We start from the raw sequence: 20007 nt of genomic DNA on the forward strand, positions 1-20007 counted from the left end.
CCCACTCTTATCGCATTCTCTCATTGTTAATAACCCTGCTCTTATTGCACTCTCATTGTTAATGACCCCACTCCTCAAACATTCTCACTGTTAATGACACCGCTCTTATCGCACTCTCTCACTGTTAATGACACCGCTCTTATCGCATTCGTTCACTGTTAATGACACCAGTCTTATCGCACTCTCTCACTGTTAATGATCCTGCACTTATCTCACACTCTCACTGTTTCCGCTGTTATCGCATTCTCTCACTGTTAATATCCCCGCTCTTATCACACTCACACTGTTAAAGACCACGGCTCTTATCACACTCTCTCATTGTTCATGATCCTGCTCTTATCGCATTCTCTCACTGTTAAAGAGCTTGCTCTTTTCTCACTGTTTCTGCTCTTATCGCACTCTCTCACTTTAATGAGCCCCTCTTATCACACTCTTTCACTGTTAATGAGCCCCTCTTATCGCACTCTCTCACTGTTAATGAACCCGCACTTATCGTACTCGCTCACTGTTAATGAGCCCCTCTTATCGCACTCTCTCACTGTTAATGAACCCGCACTTGTCGTACTCGCTCACTGTTAATGAGCCCGCTCTTATCACACTCTCTCACTGTTCATGATCCTGCTTTTATCGCACTCTCTCACTGTTAATGACCCCGCCCTTATTGCACTCTTATACTGTTCATGGGCCCGCTCTTATCGCATTCTCTCATTGTTAATTAACCCGCTTTAGTCACACACTTCACTGTTAATGATCCCACTCCTCTTACATTCTCACTGTTAATGACCCCCTTATCTCGGACTCTCTCACAGTTACTGACCCTGTTCTTATCGCACACTGTCTCCCTGTTAATGACCCAGGCTCTTCTCACACTCTCTCACTGTTAATGACCCCGCTCTTAGCACACTTTCTCACTGTTGATGACACGGCTCTTATCGCACTCGCTCGCTGTTAATGACACCGCTATTATCGCACTCGCTCACTGTTAATGACACCGGTCTTATCGTACTCTCTCACTGTTAATGACCCTGCTCTTACTGCACTCTCATTGTTAATGACCCCACTTCTCTTACATTCTCACTGTTAATGACCCCATTCTTATTGTATGCTGTCTCCCTGATAATGACCCGGGCTCTTCTCACACTCGTTGTTAATGACCCGACTCTTATGGCTCTCACTCACTGTAAATGGACATGCTCTTATCACACTCTCTCACTGTTAATGAACCCACTCTTATCACACTCTTTTACTGTTCATGAGTCCGCTCTTGTCACACTCTCTCACTGTTAATGTCCCCGCTCTTATCGCACTCTCTCACTGTTAATGAACCCACTCTTATCACACTCTTTTACTGTTCATGAGTCCGCTCTTGTCACATTCTCTCACTGTTAATGACCCCGCTCTTGTCACACTCTCTCACTGTTAATGTCCCCGCTCTTATCGCACTCTCTCACTGTTAATGAACCCACTCTTATCACACTCTTTTACTGTTCATGAGTCCACTCTTGTCACACTCTCTCACTGTTAATGACCCCGCTCTTATCGCACTCTCTCAGCGTTAATGAACCCACTCCTAACACACTTTCTCACTGTTAATGACCCCGCTCTTATCGCACTCTCTCACTGTGAATGACCCCTCTCTTATCACACTCTGTCAATGTTAATGAACCCACTCTTAACACACTTTCTCACTGTTAATGACCCCGCTCTTATCGCACTCTTTTACTTTTCATGAGCCCGTTGTTATCGCCTTCTCTCATTGTTATTGAGCCCGCTCTTATCACACTCTCATTGTTAACGGGGCCACTGCTATAGCATTCTCACTGTTAATGACCTCCTTATGTTGCACTCGCTCGTTGTTAATAACTTCGCTCTTATCGTGCACTTCACTGTTAATGACCCCATTCCTCTTACATTCTCACTGTTAATGACCACCTTATATCGGACTCTCTCACAGTTACTGACCCCATCTTATCGCACACTGTGTCCCTGTTAATGACCCGTGCTCTTCTCACACTCTCTCTGTTAATGACACCGCTCTTATCACACTCGCTCACTGTTAATGATCCTGCTCTTATCTCACACTCTCTGTTTCCACTGTTATCGCACTCTCCCACTGTTAATATCCCCGCTCTTATTGCACGCAGACTGTTAATGATCACGCTCTTATCACACTCTCTCACTGTTCATGATCTTACTCTTATCTCACTCTCTCACTGCTAATGACCCCGCTCTTGTCGCAGTCTCTCACTGTGAATGGCCCTGCTCTTATCGCACTCTCTCACTGCTAATGACCCCGCTCTTGTCGCAGTCTCTCACTGTTAATGACCCCGCTCTTATCGCACTCTCTCACTGTAAATGACGCTGCTGTTATCACACTCTCTCAGTGATAATGAGCCCACACTTAACACACTTTCTCACTGTTAATGACTCCGCTCTTATCACACTCTTCCTTTTCATGAGCCCGTTCTTATCGCATTCTCATTGTTAGTGAGCCCACTGCTATAGCATTCTCACTGTTAATGACCCCCTTATGTCACACTCGCTTGTTGTTAATAAACCCGTTCTTATCGCACACTTCACTGTTAATGACCCCACTCCTCTCACATTCTCACTGTTAATGACCCCCATATATCGGACTCTCTCACAGTTACTGATCCCGTTTTTATCGCACACTGTCTCCCTGTTAATGACCCAGGCTCTTCTCACTCTCTCTCTGTTAATGAGCCTGCTCTTATCGCACTCACACTGTTCATGATCCTGCTCTTATCGCACTCTCTCACTGTTAACGAGCCCACTCTTATCGCACTCTCATTGTTAATGAGCCCACTCTTATCACACTCTCTCAATGTTAATGACCCTGCTATTATATCACTCTCTCACAGTTAATGCCCCCGCTGCTCTAGCGTTCTGTTAATGAGTCCCTTATCTCGTACTCTCTCACTGTTAATGAACCCGCACGTATCGTACTCGCTCACTGTTAATGAGCCCGCTCTTATCACACTCTCTCAATTTTAATGACCCCCTTATCTCGGACTCTCTCACAGTTACTGACCCCGTTTTTATCGCACACTGTCTCCCTGTTAATGACCCGGGCTCTTCTCACTCTCTCTCTGTTAATGAGCCTGCTCTTATCGCACTCACACTGTTCATGATCCTGCTCTTATCGCACTCTCTCACTGTTAACGAGCCCACTCTTATCGCACTCTCATTGTTAATGAGCCCACTCTTATCACACTCTCTCAATGTTAATGACCCTGCTATTATATCACTCTCTCACAGTGCATCCCCCGCTGCTCTAGCGTTCTGTTAATGAGTCCCTTATCTCGTACTCTCTCACTGTTAATGAACCCGCACGTATCGTACTCGCTCACTTTAATGAGCCCGCTCTTATCACACTCTCTCACTGTTAATGACCCCCTTATCTCGGACTCTCTCACAGTTACTGACCCCGTTTTTTTCGCACACTGTCTCCATGTAGATGACCTGGGCTCTTCTCACACTTTCTTACTGTTAATGACCCCGCTCTTATCGCACTCGCTCACTGTTAATGACACCACACTTATCGCACTCGCTCACTGTTAATGACAGCGCTCTTATCGCACTCTCACACTGTTAATGATCCTGCTCTTATCTCACACTCTCACTGTTTCCGCTGTTATCACATTCTCTCACTGTTAATATCCCCGCTCTTATCGCACTCACACTGTTAATGACCACGGTCTTATCACACTCTCTCACTATTCATGATCCTGCTCTTATCACACTCTCTCACTGTTAATGAGCCCGCTGTTATTGCATTCTCTAACTGTTAATGACACCGCTCTTATCGCACTCACTCACTACTAATGATCCTGCTCTTATCTCTCTGTTTCCGCTCTTATCGCACTCTCTCACTGTTAATGACCCTGCTCTTATCGCGCTCTCTCACTGTTAATGGCCCCGCTCTTATCGCACTCTTCCACTGTTAATGACCCCGCTCTTATCGCGCACTCTCACTGTTAATGAGCCCGCTCGCATCGCACTGTCTCATTGTGAATGACTCTGCTCTTATCACACCCCATCATTGTTAATGGGCCCGCTCTTATCGCACTCACTCACTGTTAATGCCCCCGCTCCTCTCGCATTCTCACTGTAATGTCCCCCTTATCTCGTACTCTCTCACACTGTTAATGACCCTGCTCCTCTTGCATTCTCACTGTTAATGACCCTGCTCTTATCGCCCACTCTCTCACAGTTAATGAACCCGCTGTTACCGCACACTTCACTGTTAATGCCCCCGCTCCTCTAGCATTCACACTGTTAATGACACCGCCCTTATCGCACACTTTCTCACTGTTAATGACCTGGCTCTTATCGCGCCCTCTCGCTGTTAATGAACCCGCACTTATCACACTCTCTCACTGTTCAAGACCCCGCTCTTGTCGCGCACTCTCACTATTAATGAGCCTGCTCTTGTCCCACACTCTCACTGTTAATGACCCCGCTCTTGTCGCACACTCTCACTGTTAATGGGCCCGCTCTTAACGCGCACTCTCATTGTGAATGACCCCTCTTTTATCACACTCCCTCAGTGCTGTTGACCCACTCTTATCATACTCACTCACTGTTAATGACCCAGCCCTTATCGCACACTTTTACTGTTCATGAGCCCGCTCTTATCACATTCTCTCCTTGTTAATAACCCCGCTCTTATCGCACTCTCATTGTTAATGACCCCACTCCTCTAACATTCTCACTGTTAATGACATCGCTCTTATCGCACCCGCTCACTGTTAAGGACCCCGCTCTTTACGCACTCGCTCACTGTTATTGACACCGGTCTTATCGCACTCTCTCACTGTTAATGATCTGCACTTATCTCACACTCTCACTGTTTCCGCTGTTATCGCACTCTCTCACTGTTAATATCCCCGCTCTTATCGCACTCACACTGTTAAAGACCACGGCTCTTATCACACTCTCTCACTGTTCATGATCCTGCTCTTATCGCATTCTCTCACTGTTAAAGAGATTGCTCTTTTCTCACTGTTTCTGCTCTTATCGCACTCTCTCACTTTAATGAGCCCCTCTTATCACACTCTCTCACTGTTAATGACCCCTCTCTTATTACACTGTCTCACTGTTAATGATCCTGCTCTTTTCTCACTGTTTCCGCTCTTATCGCACTCTCTCACTGTTAATGAACCCGCACTTATCGTACTCGCTTACTGTTAATGAGCCCCTCTTATCGCGCTCTCTCACTGTTAATGAACCCGCACTTATCGTACTCACTCACTGTTAATGAGCCCCTCAGATCGCACTCTCTCACTGTTACTGAACCCGCACTTATCGTACTCACTCACTGTTAATAAGCCCCTCTGATCGCACTCTCTCACGGTTAATGAACCCGCACTTATCGTACTCGCTCACTGTTAATGAGCCCCTCTTATCGCACTCTCTCACTGTTAATGAACCCGCACTTATCGTACTCGCTCACTGTTAATGAGCCCTTCTTATCGCACTCTCTCACTGTTAATGAACCCGCACTTATCGTACTCACTCACTGTTAATGAGCCTGCTCTTATCACACTCTCTCACTGTTCATGATCCTGCTCTTAACACATTCTCTCACTGTTAATGACCCCGCCCTTATCGCACTCTTTTACTGTTCATGGGCCCGCTCTTATCACATTCTCTCATTGTTAATTAACCCGCTTTAATCACACACTTCACTGTTAATGACCCCCTTATCTCGGACTCTCTCACAGATACTGACCCCGTTCTTATCGCACACTGTCTCCCTGTTAATGACCCAGGCTCTCCTCACACTCTCTCACTGTTAATGAACCCACTCTTAGCGCACTTGCTCACTGTTAATGACACCGCTATTATCGCACTCACTCACTGTTAATGACACCGGTCTTATCGTACTCTCTCACTGTTAATGATCCTGCTCTTATCGCACACTCATTGTGAATGACCCCACTTCTCTTACATTCTCACTGTTAATAACCTCCTTATATCGGACTCTCTCACAGTTACTGACCCCAATCTTATCGTACGCTGTCTCCCTGATAATGACCCGGGCTCTTCTCACACTCGTTGTTAATGATCCCGCTCTTCTGCCTCTCTCTCACTGTTAATGGCCATGCTCTTATCACACTCTCTCACTGTTAATGAACCCACTCTTATCACACTCTTTTACTGTTCATGAGTCCGCTCTTATCACACTCTCTCACTGTTAATGTCCCCGCTCTTATCGCACTCTCTCACTGTTAATGACCCCGCTCTTATCGCAGTCTCTCACTGTGAATGGCCCTGCTCTTATCGCACTCTCTCACTGTGAATGACCCCACTCTTATCACACTCTCTCGATGTTAATGAACCCACTCTTAACACACTTTCTCACTGTTAATGACCCCGTTCTTAATGCACTCTTTAACTTTTCATGAGCCCGCTCTTATCGCACTCTCATTGTTAATGAGCCCACTGCTATAGCATTCTCACTGTTCATGACCCCCTTATGTCGCACTCGCTCGTTGTTAATAAACCCGCTCTTATTGCACACGTCACTGTTAATGACCCTGCTCCTCTAACATTCTCACTGTTAATGACCCCCGTATCTCGGCCTCTCTCACAATTATTGACCCCATTTTTATCGCACTCTGTCTCCCTGTTAATGACCTGGGCTCTTCTCACAGTCTGTCACTGTTAATGACCCCGCTCTTATCGCACGCTCTCACTGTTAATGACCCCACTCTTATCGCAGTCTCTTACTGTGAATGGCCCTGCTCTTATTGTGCTCTCTCAATGTTACTGACCCCGTTCCTATCGCACACTGTCTCCCTGTTAATGACCCGGCCTCTTCTCACACTTTCTCACTGTTAATGACCCCGCTCTTAGCGCACTTTCTCACTGTTAATGACACCGCTTTTATCGCACTCGCTCACTGTTAATGACACCGTTCTTATCGCACTCACTCACTGTTAATGACCCCGCTCTTATCGCACTCTCTGTGTTAATGAACCCACTCTGAACACACTTTCTCACTGTTAATGACCCCGCTGTTATTGCACTCTTTTACTTTTCATAAGCCCGTTCTTATCGCATTCTCTCATTGTTAATGAGCCCGCTCTTATCACACTCTCGTTGTTAATGAGGCCACTGCTATAGCATTCTCACTGTTAATGACCCCCTTATGTTGCACTCGCTCGTTGTTAATAACTTCGCTCTTATCGCACACTTCACTGTTAATGACCCCCTTATATCGGACTCTGTCACAGTTACTGACCCCATTTTTATCGCCCACTGTGTCCCTGATAATGACACGTGCTCTCTTCTCACACTCTCTCACTGTTAATGACACCGCACTTATCACACTCGCTCACTGTTAATGATCCTGCTCTTATCTCACTCTTTCCACTCTTATCGCACTCTCTTACTGTTAATGACCACGCTCTTATCGCACTCTCTCACTGTTAATGACCCCACTCCTCTTACATTCTCACTGTTAATGACCCCCTTATCTCGGACTCTCTCACAGTTACTGACCCCGTTCTTATCGCACACTGTCTCCCTGTTAATGACCCGGGCTCTTCTCACACTCTCTCACTGTTAATGAACCCACTCTTAGCGCACTCGCTCACTGTTAATGACACCGCTATTATCGCACTCACTCACTGTTAATGACACCGGTCTTATCGTACTCTCTCACTGTTAATGATCCTACTCTTATCGCACACTCATTGTGAATGACCCCACTTCTCTTACATTCTCACTGTTAATAACCTCCTTATATCGGACTCTCTCACAGTTACTGACCCCAGTCTCATCGTACGCTGTCTCCCTGATAATGACCCGGGCTCTTCTCACACTCATTGTTAATGACCCCGCTCTTCTGGCTCTCTCTCACTGTGAATGGCCATGCTCTTATCACACTCTCTCACTGTTAATGAACCCACTCTTATCACACTCTTTTACTGTTCATGAGTCCGCTCTTATCACACTCTCTCACTGTTAATGTCCCCGCTCTTATCGCACTCTCTCACTGTTAATGACCCCGCTCTTATCACACTCTCTGTGTTAATGAACCCACTCTTAACACACTTTCTCACTGTTAATGACCCCGCTCTTATCGCACTCTCTCACAGTGAATGACCCCTCTCTTATCACAGTCTCTCAATGTTAATGAACCCACTCTTAACACACTTTCTCACTGTTAATGCCCCCGCTCTTAATGCACTCTTTAACTTTTCGTGAGCCCGCTCTTATCGCACTCTCATTGTTAATGAGCCCACTGCTATAGCATTCTCACTGTTAATGACCCCCTTATGTCGCACTCGCTCGTTGTTAATAAACCCGCTCTTATTGCACACGTCACTGTTAATGACCCTGCTCCTCTAACATTCTCACTGTTAATGACCCCCGTATCTCGGCCTCTCTCACAATTATTGACCCCATTTTTATCGCACACTGTCTCCCTGTTAATGACCTGGGCTCTTCTTACAGTCTGTCACTGTTAATGACCCCGCTCTTATCGCACGCTCTCACTGTTAATGACCCCACTCTTATCGCAGTCTCTTACTGTGAATGGCCCTGCTCTTATTGTGCTCTCTCACTGTTACTGACCCCGTTCCTATCGCACACTGTCTCCCTGTTAATGACCCGGCCTCTTCTCACACTCTCTCACTGTTAATGACCCCGCTCTTAGCGCACTTTCTCACTGTTAATGACACCGCTCTTATCGCACTCGCTCACTGTTAATGACACCGTTCTTATCGCACTCTCTGTGTTAATGACCCCACTCTGAACACACTTTCTCACTGTTAATGACCCTGCTCTTATTGCCCTCTCTCACTGTTAATGAATCCGCCCTTATCGCACTCCCTCATTGTTAATGACCCTGCTCTTATCGCACTCTCACATTGTTACTGACCCCATTCTTATCGCATTCTCTCACTCTTAATGACCCCGCCCTTCTCGCACTCTCTCACTGTTAATGACCCAGCTCTTATCACACTCACTGTTAATGACCCTGCTCTTATCTCACACTGTCAATGTTAATGAACCCACTCTTACCACACACACTCACTGTTACTAACCCCAATCCTCTTGCACTCTTTCATTGTTAGTGGCTCCACTCCTATCCTGCTCTGTCAATTTTAATGACCCCGCTCTTATCCCACTCTCACATTGTTAATGACCCCGTTCTTATCGCATTCTCTCACTCTTAATGACTCCGCCCTTCTCGCATTCTCTCACTGTTAATGACCCCGCTCTTGTCACACTCACTGTTAATGACCCTGCTCTTATCACACTCTCTCAATGTTAATGAACCCGCTCTTACCACACACTCTCACTTTTACTAACCCCAATCCTTTTGCACTCTTTCACTCTTAGTGCCCCCACTCCTATCCTGCTCTATCTCTATTAGTAACCCTGATCCTCGAAAACTGTCTCACTATTAATTACCCTGATCCTCGAAAACTCTCTCGCTATTGTTAACCCTGCTCCACTCACTTATCCTCACTGTTAATGCCCCCTCTCCTCTCTCACTCTCACAGTTAATGCCTCTTCTTCACTCATGCTCTCTCACTGTCAGTAACCCACTGCTCTCTCATTCAATCTCTGTCAATAACCCCACTCCTCCCATTCTCTCATTGTTAATAACCCCTCTCCTCTCACTCTCTCACTATTAATAACACCACTTCTCTCTCACTCTCACAGTTAATGCCCCCTGCTGCACTCGTGCTCTCTCACTGTTAGAGATTGAATGAAAGAGCAGCGGGGTCACTATCAAAAACCTGCTCCTCTCACTCTCTCACTGTTAATAACCCCACTCCTCTCACTTTCTCAATATTAATGACCTCACTCCTCTCTCACTCACTCACTGTTAATGCCCCCGCTCTTCTCACACACATTCTCTGTTAATGCCCCTTCCCCTCTCACATACTCTCACTGTTCATGCCTCCTCTCCCCCTCACTCATTCTCTGTTGGTGATCCCGCTCCTCTTGCGCACTCTCACTATTAACAACCCCGCTTCTCTTGCACTCTCTCATGTTAATGATCCCAAACCTCTCGCACTCCTTACTGTTAATAACCCCGGTCCTCTCATACTCTCTCACTGTTAATGGCCTCCACCCTTCTTGCACTGTCTCTCACTTAGTTGCTCTGCGCCTCTCGCCCTCGCTCACTGGTTAGTCATGTTTATCACTGTTACTGTAAGCTGTGTTTATCTCTCCTCTATTTGGTCATTCGCTCCTTCAGTTGCAAAAATCTTTTGTTTCCTTTTTCAGCTTTTTTCCGAATAAATTTCTTCATATAAGTCTCGGAAATACTTCAGCTCCATAACTCCTCACACTAAACACCATCTAACCTTAAATGTTAAAAATAACGTTTGTAACCTAACAAATATATGAACAATCAACAATTAAGAAAGGGAACTCCAGTATTAGCCGTCAAGTTACCACATGACGTTCCAGCCGAGGGTTTTTATCTGTATTAGGTGCAGTGCAATTGTAAAATGGTTTATCATTTTGCTACAATCCATCCGGAGAGTAAATTTCCCTTTCCTAATTAATTTCCGATCACCATCTTCCCCCTTCCAAATATGTACATCTTGATGCAACCCATCCAATCTAGGCAGCTAACACCTGAAGTTCTGAGACAAACAGGCATGCTGCAGTCTAGGATGCAGCACGCATACAGAGAACAGATTGAGCAATGAATTAGGTTTGGGAGACACAAGAAAGGACATTGCTATTCCCACAAGGCATCATCTTCCAAGCAATCTACTACTGGGGTTTCCCTCGTTTCTCTTGTAGACTAATTGATGGAGATTGATTATTAGAATTCATCAACAATTCCATTGTTGTTGTATCAGAATGACAAGTGAACCATATGGACTTTGGTCTTTTCTCATCTAGCAGTTGCTCTGTTACTTGGCAGTCGGAGGATCTGGTGCTTCTCTGAATAACACCTCCTCCTCCTGAATGCTGTCATTTCTAAAGCCTCATTGTTGTTTTGACCTTTCACTTTGTCACTTGTTCCTTCTAACACTGCTGGTCTCACATATGCTATGAATTCCTCTCACTGGTTCACATCTTTCCATTGTTTTAAGTACAGCCCAAGCACTGATTTTTTAAATTAAAAAAATCAAAACTCAAAGAAATGGAATTCAGATTCTTATTGTTAAGGGTTAAGTGTATAACTTAAAAAAAATCCACAGGCTGATAAATAGGATGACAATAGAAGGTCCTTTTATATTTTTATTTTTCAAATATTAATCTTCTTTCCTTTTAAAACTGATTCTGGATCCTGCTACTCCCTGTCACTGCCCTAGACATTATCCTTCTCAATGTAAGGTGCCCAAATCTGGACACACTATTCTAACCATAACCTCATCTAAGATTTGTGCATTTTAGGATTATCTCTTTAATTTATATGCCCTGTTTCTGAAACCAAAGTTCCCATGCTTTTATTAATCAACTTATGGACATACGAACTAGGAGCAGGAGTAGACCACTTGGCCCTTCAAGCCTGCTCCGCCATTCAATAAGATTTTGGCTGATCTGATCGTAACCTCCCGCCTACCCCCCAATAATCTCTCATCCCTTGTTAATCAAGAATCTATCTAGCTCTGCCTTAAAAATATTCAAAGACCCTGCTTCCATCACTTTTGAGGAAGAGAGTTCCAAAGACTTACGACCCTCTGAGTGAAAAAATTTCACCTCATCTCTGTTTTAAATGGGCGACCCCTTATTTTTAAACAGTGACACCTAGTTCTGGATTCCATCACAAGAGAAAACATCCTCTCCACATCCACCCTGTCAAAACCCCTCAGGACCTTAAAGGTTTCGATCAAGTCACCTCTTACTCTTCTAAACTCCAGTGGGTACAAGCCTAATCTGTCCAACCTTTCTTCATAAGACAACCTGCCCATTCTCGATATTAGCCTAGTAAACCTTTCCTAACTGCTTCAAATACAGTTATATTTTGCTTAAAGAAGGAAACCAATACAGTTCTATTTTTAAAGATTTGAATCAAGGTCTCTGTGATGTCTCCAATATCACATCCTCCCTCTTCAGCAAGTCACTCATTCCTTGGACTCCTATAATTTATTTGTAAAACTTTGAGGTATCCCATTCCCCTGTCCCCCATCCCCAAACCTCCCATTCACCCATAATATGTTTACTTTATTGTTGTGGAACTGATTCTACTGGCCAGGTTATCCTGCACTGAAGGGAACAATATCTAGTGCATGTTTTACAAGAGGTGCAAGCAGACAACCATGCTCTTTCAATCAGCACTTACGAAGAAAACAAATATACGCTTATTATCTCATTGTTTGTGAGAGCTTGCTGTGTACAAATCGCCAGTCATGTTTTCTAAATTATAACAGTGATCTTACTTCAAAAGTTTTTCATGGCTGCAGACCACTTTGGGGTGTCCTGAGGTTGTGAAAGATACTACATAAATAGAAGCCATTCTTTATATACAGTTCAGCAATGGGATGTTAAACACCATTGGTGTATCTATGTCTTGGTCATTTGGCTCAAATCTGATTCTGGACAGTGACATTGACAATATTGGTTACCCTGACCCATAAAAATAAATGGGCTTATATATTATTATTGGCAGAATAAAGGCATATTTGTACCTTCTAGATATTCCTCATCCTTTATGCCCAATCTCCATGTTGTGGTCAGTTTCTAAAGGCGATGTTTAGGAGCAGCCACATGTTTGCACTTTGCAGCCTCCGTCAGTGTTGTACATTTTGCGTAGTATTATTTATCTTTTTGATGCTAGTGATTTCATCTGTTTCCTTTCTCCAGGTATTCTGACCATCTGCACAAGTTCCATGAGAATGGTGACGCAAGGGATATGTGGCAGTGAAGCAGTAGATTGTGGGTCCAGCTGACCTCAGGGCATTGCTGGATCCTGGACCCTAGCAGTTCTGTGCGCCTGCCCCTCGATGAAGTCTTGCACAGATGCCTGACCTGGGGCAACACTAGTGTCGCTTAGCATTTTATTTCATTAAACAGGGAGAGTTCAGGGGAAGCATTCCTTTAATGCATCTTTACATAAGCATATTGAGTTTTATTTTCCTCCATTAGCAGGGAAACAGCATGCCTACAAAATATAACTTGCTTCGCTTTCCTTTTGTTCTGTTCCATAGCCATTTTATTGCAGTAAACCTCTATTAATTGATGATATTTTCAGACTCTGTTGCTGAGTCCAAACACTGAGTGCAAGAGCTGTTGAAGCATGTGGGAGATAGTGGGCTTCTCAGCTGATTTTCTGCAACAATCCTTTAGAGCCAGCTCCTACTCTTAGAATTCAATCAACTTTCACACTCTTCAGATTTCTAAATGCCTTTAGTTCCTGTGATTAAAAAAATATAGGTGCCCTAACCTCAGGGTTGCAGTAATTATATTAGAATGTGGATTTGAATAATGTAAAACAATGGGAATTTTGATTTAATTATTAATAATTTTGATGCATGTCAGCTAAAAGATTGTGTGTGTAATAACCCACAGTGGGAATGGATTACATGACAGTTCATTAAGGGCAGTGGAGAAGTTGCATCAAGCTTAGTAAAAGCTCCATGTATACATGACATCCAAATTGAGACTGAATTTATAGCAGCCTTCTCATCACCAGCATTTATCTCACCTCATTTATCTTGACTTGTAAGTTCACGATTATCTTCTTTATTGTCATACGTAGATATCATTGCTTTACTGTTTGACAGGGCCTGAAGTTAAAAGATGTTTGTGCAGTACAGGATTTTACTCTCTGCTGCAAGCTAGTCAAAATGAAAAAACTGTACATCATGCATTCTGGTAGACAATCTGAACCCAGGATCACCAGGGAGTATGCAGCCAGCAGATTGTGTGTTTCTGTCAGGACCCTTTTCCAGTGAGGAAGCAGCGCAGGTATATAGTTAGGTATTACACTGTATGTCTGCAACTCCATCATTAACCTTTCTCGGAATCTATGTATGTTTGTGTACTTTCAGCTACCTAATACTATTCTGGGTAAAGGAATGAACACTTTGAATAAATAGAATAAATCAATTGGCAGCAATAATTATAAATGTGGTTTTGTTTATTTTCCGCTCTGTTTTGAGCCTAATTTCTGACTGAACTTCTTTAATGCTACAAAGGCAAATGGAGCATCCTGAATACTTCAATAAGAGCATTAGCGAAGTGGTGTGCAACGCAGTTTATCCGTCCCGTCATCTCCTCACCCCCAAATCTCTCAGAGTTCTGAAAAAGGGGCCTTTTAGTATCACAGCAGAGAGGTTAGGTTGCTAGTCCAGTAATCAAGTGGTCCAGACAAATGATCCAGAGACACAAGTTCAAATCCCACTGGAAACTGGGGAATTTAAATTCAGCTAATTAAATAAAATCTGGAATAAGGAGCTAGTTTCAGTGATGGTGACTATGAAATTACTGGATTGTAATAAAAACCTATCTGGTTCACTCATGTCCTTTGGGGAAAGAAATCTGCTGCCCTTCCTCAGCCTGGCCTACACATGACTGACCCACAGCTACAGCTCTTTGCAATAAATCTTGTCAGCTGGTGTTCAATTGGTAGCACTCTTGAGTTAAATGGTTGTGAGTTCAAGTCCAGCTCTAGGGACTTGAGTGCATAATCTATGTGGACAAGCCCAGTGCAGAACTGAGGGAGTGCAGCATTGTCAGATAAGATGTTAATGGGCAGCTCAGTGTTCTTTCTCAGGTGGATCTAAAAATATTCAGTGGTGTTTTAAGGAAGAGCAGCAGAGTGTCCTGACCAATATTTATCCCCCAATATCAGATCCCAATCAGATCATCCGGTTATTAACACATTGCTGATTGTGGGACATTGCTGTGGGCATATTGCCTACTGTGCTTCCTACATTAAACATCAAAAGTTCTTCTTTGGCTGTAAAACACTTTGGAAGGTCATGATGAGCACTATATGAATGCAATTTTTTAAATCTTCGACAGCAATCCCAAATTATTCCCACCTTCCTGATCTCTTGTCATAACCCTTTATCCATCCTCAACTAATCCCAATGCCCCACTCTCGTCTCATAATCTTGTATAAATCCAGAGCTATTACCACTGGCTCATTGTCTTCCCATTGCCCCATACAAATTCAATAGTGCCCCACTATCTCCGTAGCCCTGTATCATTCCCAAAATAACCCCATTGCCCCACTCCTTTCCCCTGCTGTCTGTATCAATCCCAAATAAAATTAGTAATCAAACAGATTTGTAAATTTAATCGGTTGTTAGTCACAGAGCTGTGATGAAATGATGCTATACAGTCATTGAGTCATTATCACATAGTTAGCCGAATGGCCTCCTCCTGAATCCACGCTGGTTCTCTGTCCAGCAATCCAGTCATTTCAACCCCCCTACTCTACCCAGAAAGTCCTGCAAGTTTATTTTCCTCAATTGCCCACCCAATTTCCTTTTGAAATCATTCATCGTCTCCACTTCCACCATCCTTTAGGCAGCGGGTTCCACATCATAATGTGTATGACGCTGTGTAACAAAAGTTCTTCCTCAAACTCCCCCTGCATCTCTTGCTCAAAACATTAAATGTGTCCCCTGGTCCTTGTTCAATCAACTAATGGGGACTATTTTCCTTTTCTACCTTATCTAGACCTGTCATCATCTTGTGCACCTCTATCAAATCTCCCCTCAATCTCCTTTACTCCAAGGAGGACAACCCCAGCTTCTTCAACCCAACCTTGTGGCTAAAATCCCTCATTTCTGGAACCATCCTGGTAAATGTCCTCTGCACCCACTCAAGGACCCTTGTGTCCTTACTAAAGTGTGGTGACCAGAACTGGGTGCAATACTCCAATTGTGGCCTCTCAAGAGCTTTATAAAGGTCAATAATAACTTCCCTGCATTTGAATTCAATACCTCTATTTATGAAGTCCAACATCTCATATGCTTTTCCAAGTGCTCTCTCAATGTGTTCTGCCACCTTCAAAGATTGATATACATGCTACCCAAGGTCCCTCTGTCCCTGTACACTCGTTAGGACAATGCCATTAAGTCTATATTGCCTCTCCCTATCCCTTCTACCAAAATGTATCACATTACACTTCTCTGTATTACATTCCATTTATAAATTGTCTGCCAATTCTGCTAGCCTATCTCTGTCCTGTTGCAGCCAGATGGTATCATTCACACTATCTGCCACACATTCATAATGCCCACACTGTCTACCACTCTGCCAAGTTTGATATCATCAGCAAATTTTGAAATTTTACCCTGGAGAGGGGAAGAAGTAAAGGTGGCAGAAGAAATAAGGGTGGAGAAAGGAGTCAGGAAGGGGGATGGCATCCAGTGAAAGGAGGAAGAGTTCCAAGAGGGGAAGGAGGGCGGCGGGGGAGATGTACAGGTGAACGTGCATGATTGCCTCTTGGTGAGCGAACTGAGGGTGGGTGTGGTAGGAGGGAATGGTAAGAATGATCAAGGGCAGAGTGAGCAAGTAGGGTGGGAGTGCAAGGGTGTGACAGTGTCAATAGAAGGGATGGCGAGTATGGTTGGTGGGGTCTCGGAGGCAGAAGCGGACCCTGGGGTTGGGAAGGAGGAGGTTGGGGAGAATAATATGGATGGGGTGGGATTTTCAGGAAGGAAGGGAACCTGCATGTTCACCTGGACATCCCCGAAAGAAAAGGGTTGTGGCTGGTAAATGACAGTGGGGAAGTGGAAGGTGATGCCGGGGGGTCAACAGTGATGGGTGACAGGAGAAGCAGAAAGGACGGGGGAGTACAAACAGAACTGTATCACCAGCATGCTGGCTAAATCGAAAGTAAAATGAGAGTCGTGGTGGGCGAGATCAGGTACTACATGGGAGTGTGATCAGTGGGTGGGTGGAGATGCAGGTCAGCTCAGATGGACAACTGAAAGAGAACCCCAGCAGGGAGCATTCAAAATGCTCAGGACATTGAGATGAGTGTGATGTGGGAAGGACCCGCATGTGTGGGAGAATGATTGCACAAGGCTCCGAAAGGCCCTGCCACATACACACTTCTCCCTCCAGAATACTTGTGGTCCGGTTACGTGTAGCTGGGGAGGAGGGTGTGGCGGGATGCATTGGGAGGACTTGTGAAACCTGTCAATGAAGATGAAAGACACCATGGGGAGAATTTCCCCCCCCCCCCCGTTGGGGGGAATTGTGCAGGGGCGGCCGTAGACCCGATCAACGCCCCCGATCAGGTTTGCGCCACCATTTTTACGTGGGTGGGCCAATTAAGGCCTGCCCAGCGCGAGACATGCCCGGAAGCGCTGAGAGAGTGTCACATGAGTTGGGACATGTCAATAAACTTTAATGAAAAACTTTATTTAATTTATAAACCCTTCATGAAACCTCATCCTGCCCATGGATGAGGTTCCGTGAAAAATACGAAGGCCGCCTGGACTCTTCGTCTGCCCGCCAACTTTGAGGTTGGACAGGCAGCTTTCTTAATAGGTTTGATTAGTTAATTAATGGCCTTAAAAGGTCTTTGACAGTTCAGCAAACTGAAAATATAAATGACACGCGGTGACGTCAGGACTCATGCCCAACGTCACCCCGCATCATTTTACACCTCAGTGAGCAGGCCCCACCCCTGCTCACCAAGCTGGAAATTCTCTCCCATTACACATTATTCAATGGAAGTGAATAAATTTTCAGATTGTAAAGTGAGAAAATGTATGTTCACCAGTGCAAAAAAGTTATCAAAAATTCTTAACTTTTGAATGCCTTAGACATCTAGGTGCTGCCCTGACATCCGCAGCAGGGGTGGAGGCAGCCTGTGCAATAGTTGGCCCTTTTGCCTCTGATGACTTCAGTGTGGGTCCTTGAAGGTACCCAGATGCTTTGGCTGTCCTCCTGTGGGCCGGCTGCTCCCTCTGTGGTGACAGAGTGTGAGGTTGAGGGGGTCACAGGCAAAGAGGACTCAGAGGGAGAGGACAGCCTCTGAGATTCCTGAGCGGATGACCCAGGGAAGTCCAGCTGCCGCTCCTCCCTTTGGGTGCCCGAGGGTCCTGGCCTGACTCCTTGAGGGAAGGAGCAATTGGAGCGATATCGAGGTGCCCCATTTCCCCCTCGCATTGCCACTGTAGGAACTCACCCATGGTTACTGTGATGGAGTGCAGGTCTGCACACATCTCTGCATTCTGCTGAACCAGGGTCTCCATGGCATCCACCATCCTCCCCAAGGAGACCTCAGTGCGTGCTCACTTGGGCACCACTTAATCAGAGAGCAGGTGGATGCACTCCTCCAACTTGCCTGCCACTCTATTAAGGGCTTCCAACAGCTCTGCGTGATGTACACCCACCTTCTGCTGACTCTCCATGATGAGTTCGAAGGCCAAATCCAGAGGCTGGTCATTTGACTCAGACCTCCAAGTGCTGGGGAGCTCGGCTGAACCTGCTCCACCTCCTGCTGCGGACACATGTCTGTGCAGTGACCACCAGATTGTGAACCTGAGCCTGCTCTAGATCTAGGTCCCACCAAGGTGTGTGACTCTGCGCTGATGGAGGGTGTGGGTAAGTGCTGTGATAGGTCTTCCAGGCTGCTTATTTCCAGCTCTTCAATGGAGGAGGTGTCCTCTTGGCTCGAGGTGAGGACCTGGATGGAGATGAGGGACTGGCTGGCTGAGGATGTCATTCACATGGCAGAGCTCCCTGTGAAACAAAGCAGAGATAATTAGCATTACAGCAGAGTCAAAAGCAGGAGAGAGAGCACTCAGTTGCATTGAGAGAGGGATGATGTGCAGGATCCTCAAGGTGTTTGCTGCCGACCTCACCATCACAGCAGGCACAGTCCATGTCCTCACCAGTTAGTGCAATGGCACATTCCTGAAAGTGAGTGAGGGGCCGAATGTGGGCCAACCCTCCCCACCCCAGTCTGGGACATCTCCCTGCTGATGTGAGCAGGCTTCTCCTGCATGAAAACAGATGGAGAGAGTGTGAGCAGGACACATGGCACTCGGTGGAATGGTTTTTTAAAATTTATTTATGGGATGTGGCATCGCTGGCTAGGCCAGCATTTACTGCCCATCCCTTATTTCCCCTGAATAGGTGGTGGTGAACTGCTTTCCCTGTTTGTGTGGTAAGCGGATCCATGAACGGGATGAGGATGTGAGCTCGAGAGGGTATGAACCTAATGGAGATGTGAGGGGGTGTGTGAGAATTAGTGGTGTTATCCCTTGAGCTGTGAGATCCTTGTGGATGTGTGATGGGTTTGTGAGTGTGTGAGCTGAGAGTGATGAGAAGAGCAACTTACCTTGGTGGAGTGGAGGAGATCATTCATCTTCTTGTGGCACTGGGTTGCTGTCCTCTTTTGTTGGCACTGGTCATCATCTCTCAAGCCAGGTTGGTGATGCTGCTGCTCATCCTGCAGCCAGAGCAGGGGTAGAGGACATCATGGGAAGCCTCCACGGTGTAGAAAAGGTGCTCAAGGGACGGTCAATAAATTGGGGGGCTGCAGTCTTCTTGCCTTTCAGGGCCATTTCGTCTTTGCAGCAGTCTTTGCCTGGAAGCATTGAGATGTGTTCGTGCAGCTGCCCAGCGTGATGAAACAGCAAGGTGATGGCGTGGTGGGCGAATGGTAGCCTGCCCGCCATTGAAATGCATGTTTCCTAAGATGCATGATTAATGAGGCGGGATTAGGCTGATACAGTGTGAAAAGCTGCCACTGCGGCCAGCGGGTAAAACATCCTTTCTCATGCCTGCTACCGCACTTAAAGCAAATCTGGGACAATTCCGCCCATTTATATTATTGCTACGCCAACGACGTCTGCTCAACCTCGTTCATCGGATGGACGATGACCGTATACCTTCTGTATGGTGAACTGGCTACTGGGTCACAACCTCCTAGGCTATCCACTACAAGGATACCTTTAAGTGAGAATGTCGGACATTGACACTGAGAACTGGGAGACTGTCGCTGACGGCCATGACCTCCGGAGGCTGACGGTTTGGAAGAGGCAGAAATGAAAAGCTCAGCTAGCCAAGAAGAGGCTCTAG

General features: G+C 45.5%; 1 protein-coding gene across 1 annotated transcript in view; it reads left to right on the forward strand.

The window, feature by feature from the left end:
• The window catches only part of LOC121282775 (protein CASP-like), a 698867-nt gene extending 684796 nt beyond the window's left edge, over positions 1-14071 (forward strand). The window contains exon 23 of the mRNA XM_041196552.1: positions 12814-14071. Coding sequence (XP_041052486.1) covers positions 12814-12874 — 61 coding nt within the window. The 3' untranslated portion in view covers positions 12875-14071. The remainder of the gene's footprint in view (positions 1-12813) is intronic.
• Positions 14072-20007: the final 5936 nt, after the last annotated feature.

This window comes from Carcharodon carcharias, chromosome 10 (assembly GCF_017639515.1).
Source record: "Carcharodon carcharias isolate sCarCar2 chromosome 10, sCarCar2.pri, whole genome shotgun sequence".
Lineage (NCBI taxonomy): Eukaryota > Metazoa > Chordata > Chondrichthyes > Lamniformes > Lamnidae > Carcharodon > Carcharodon carcharias.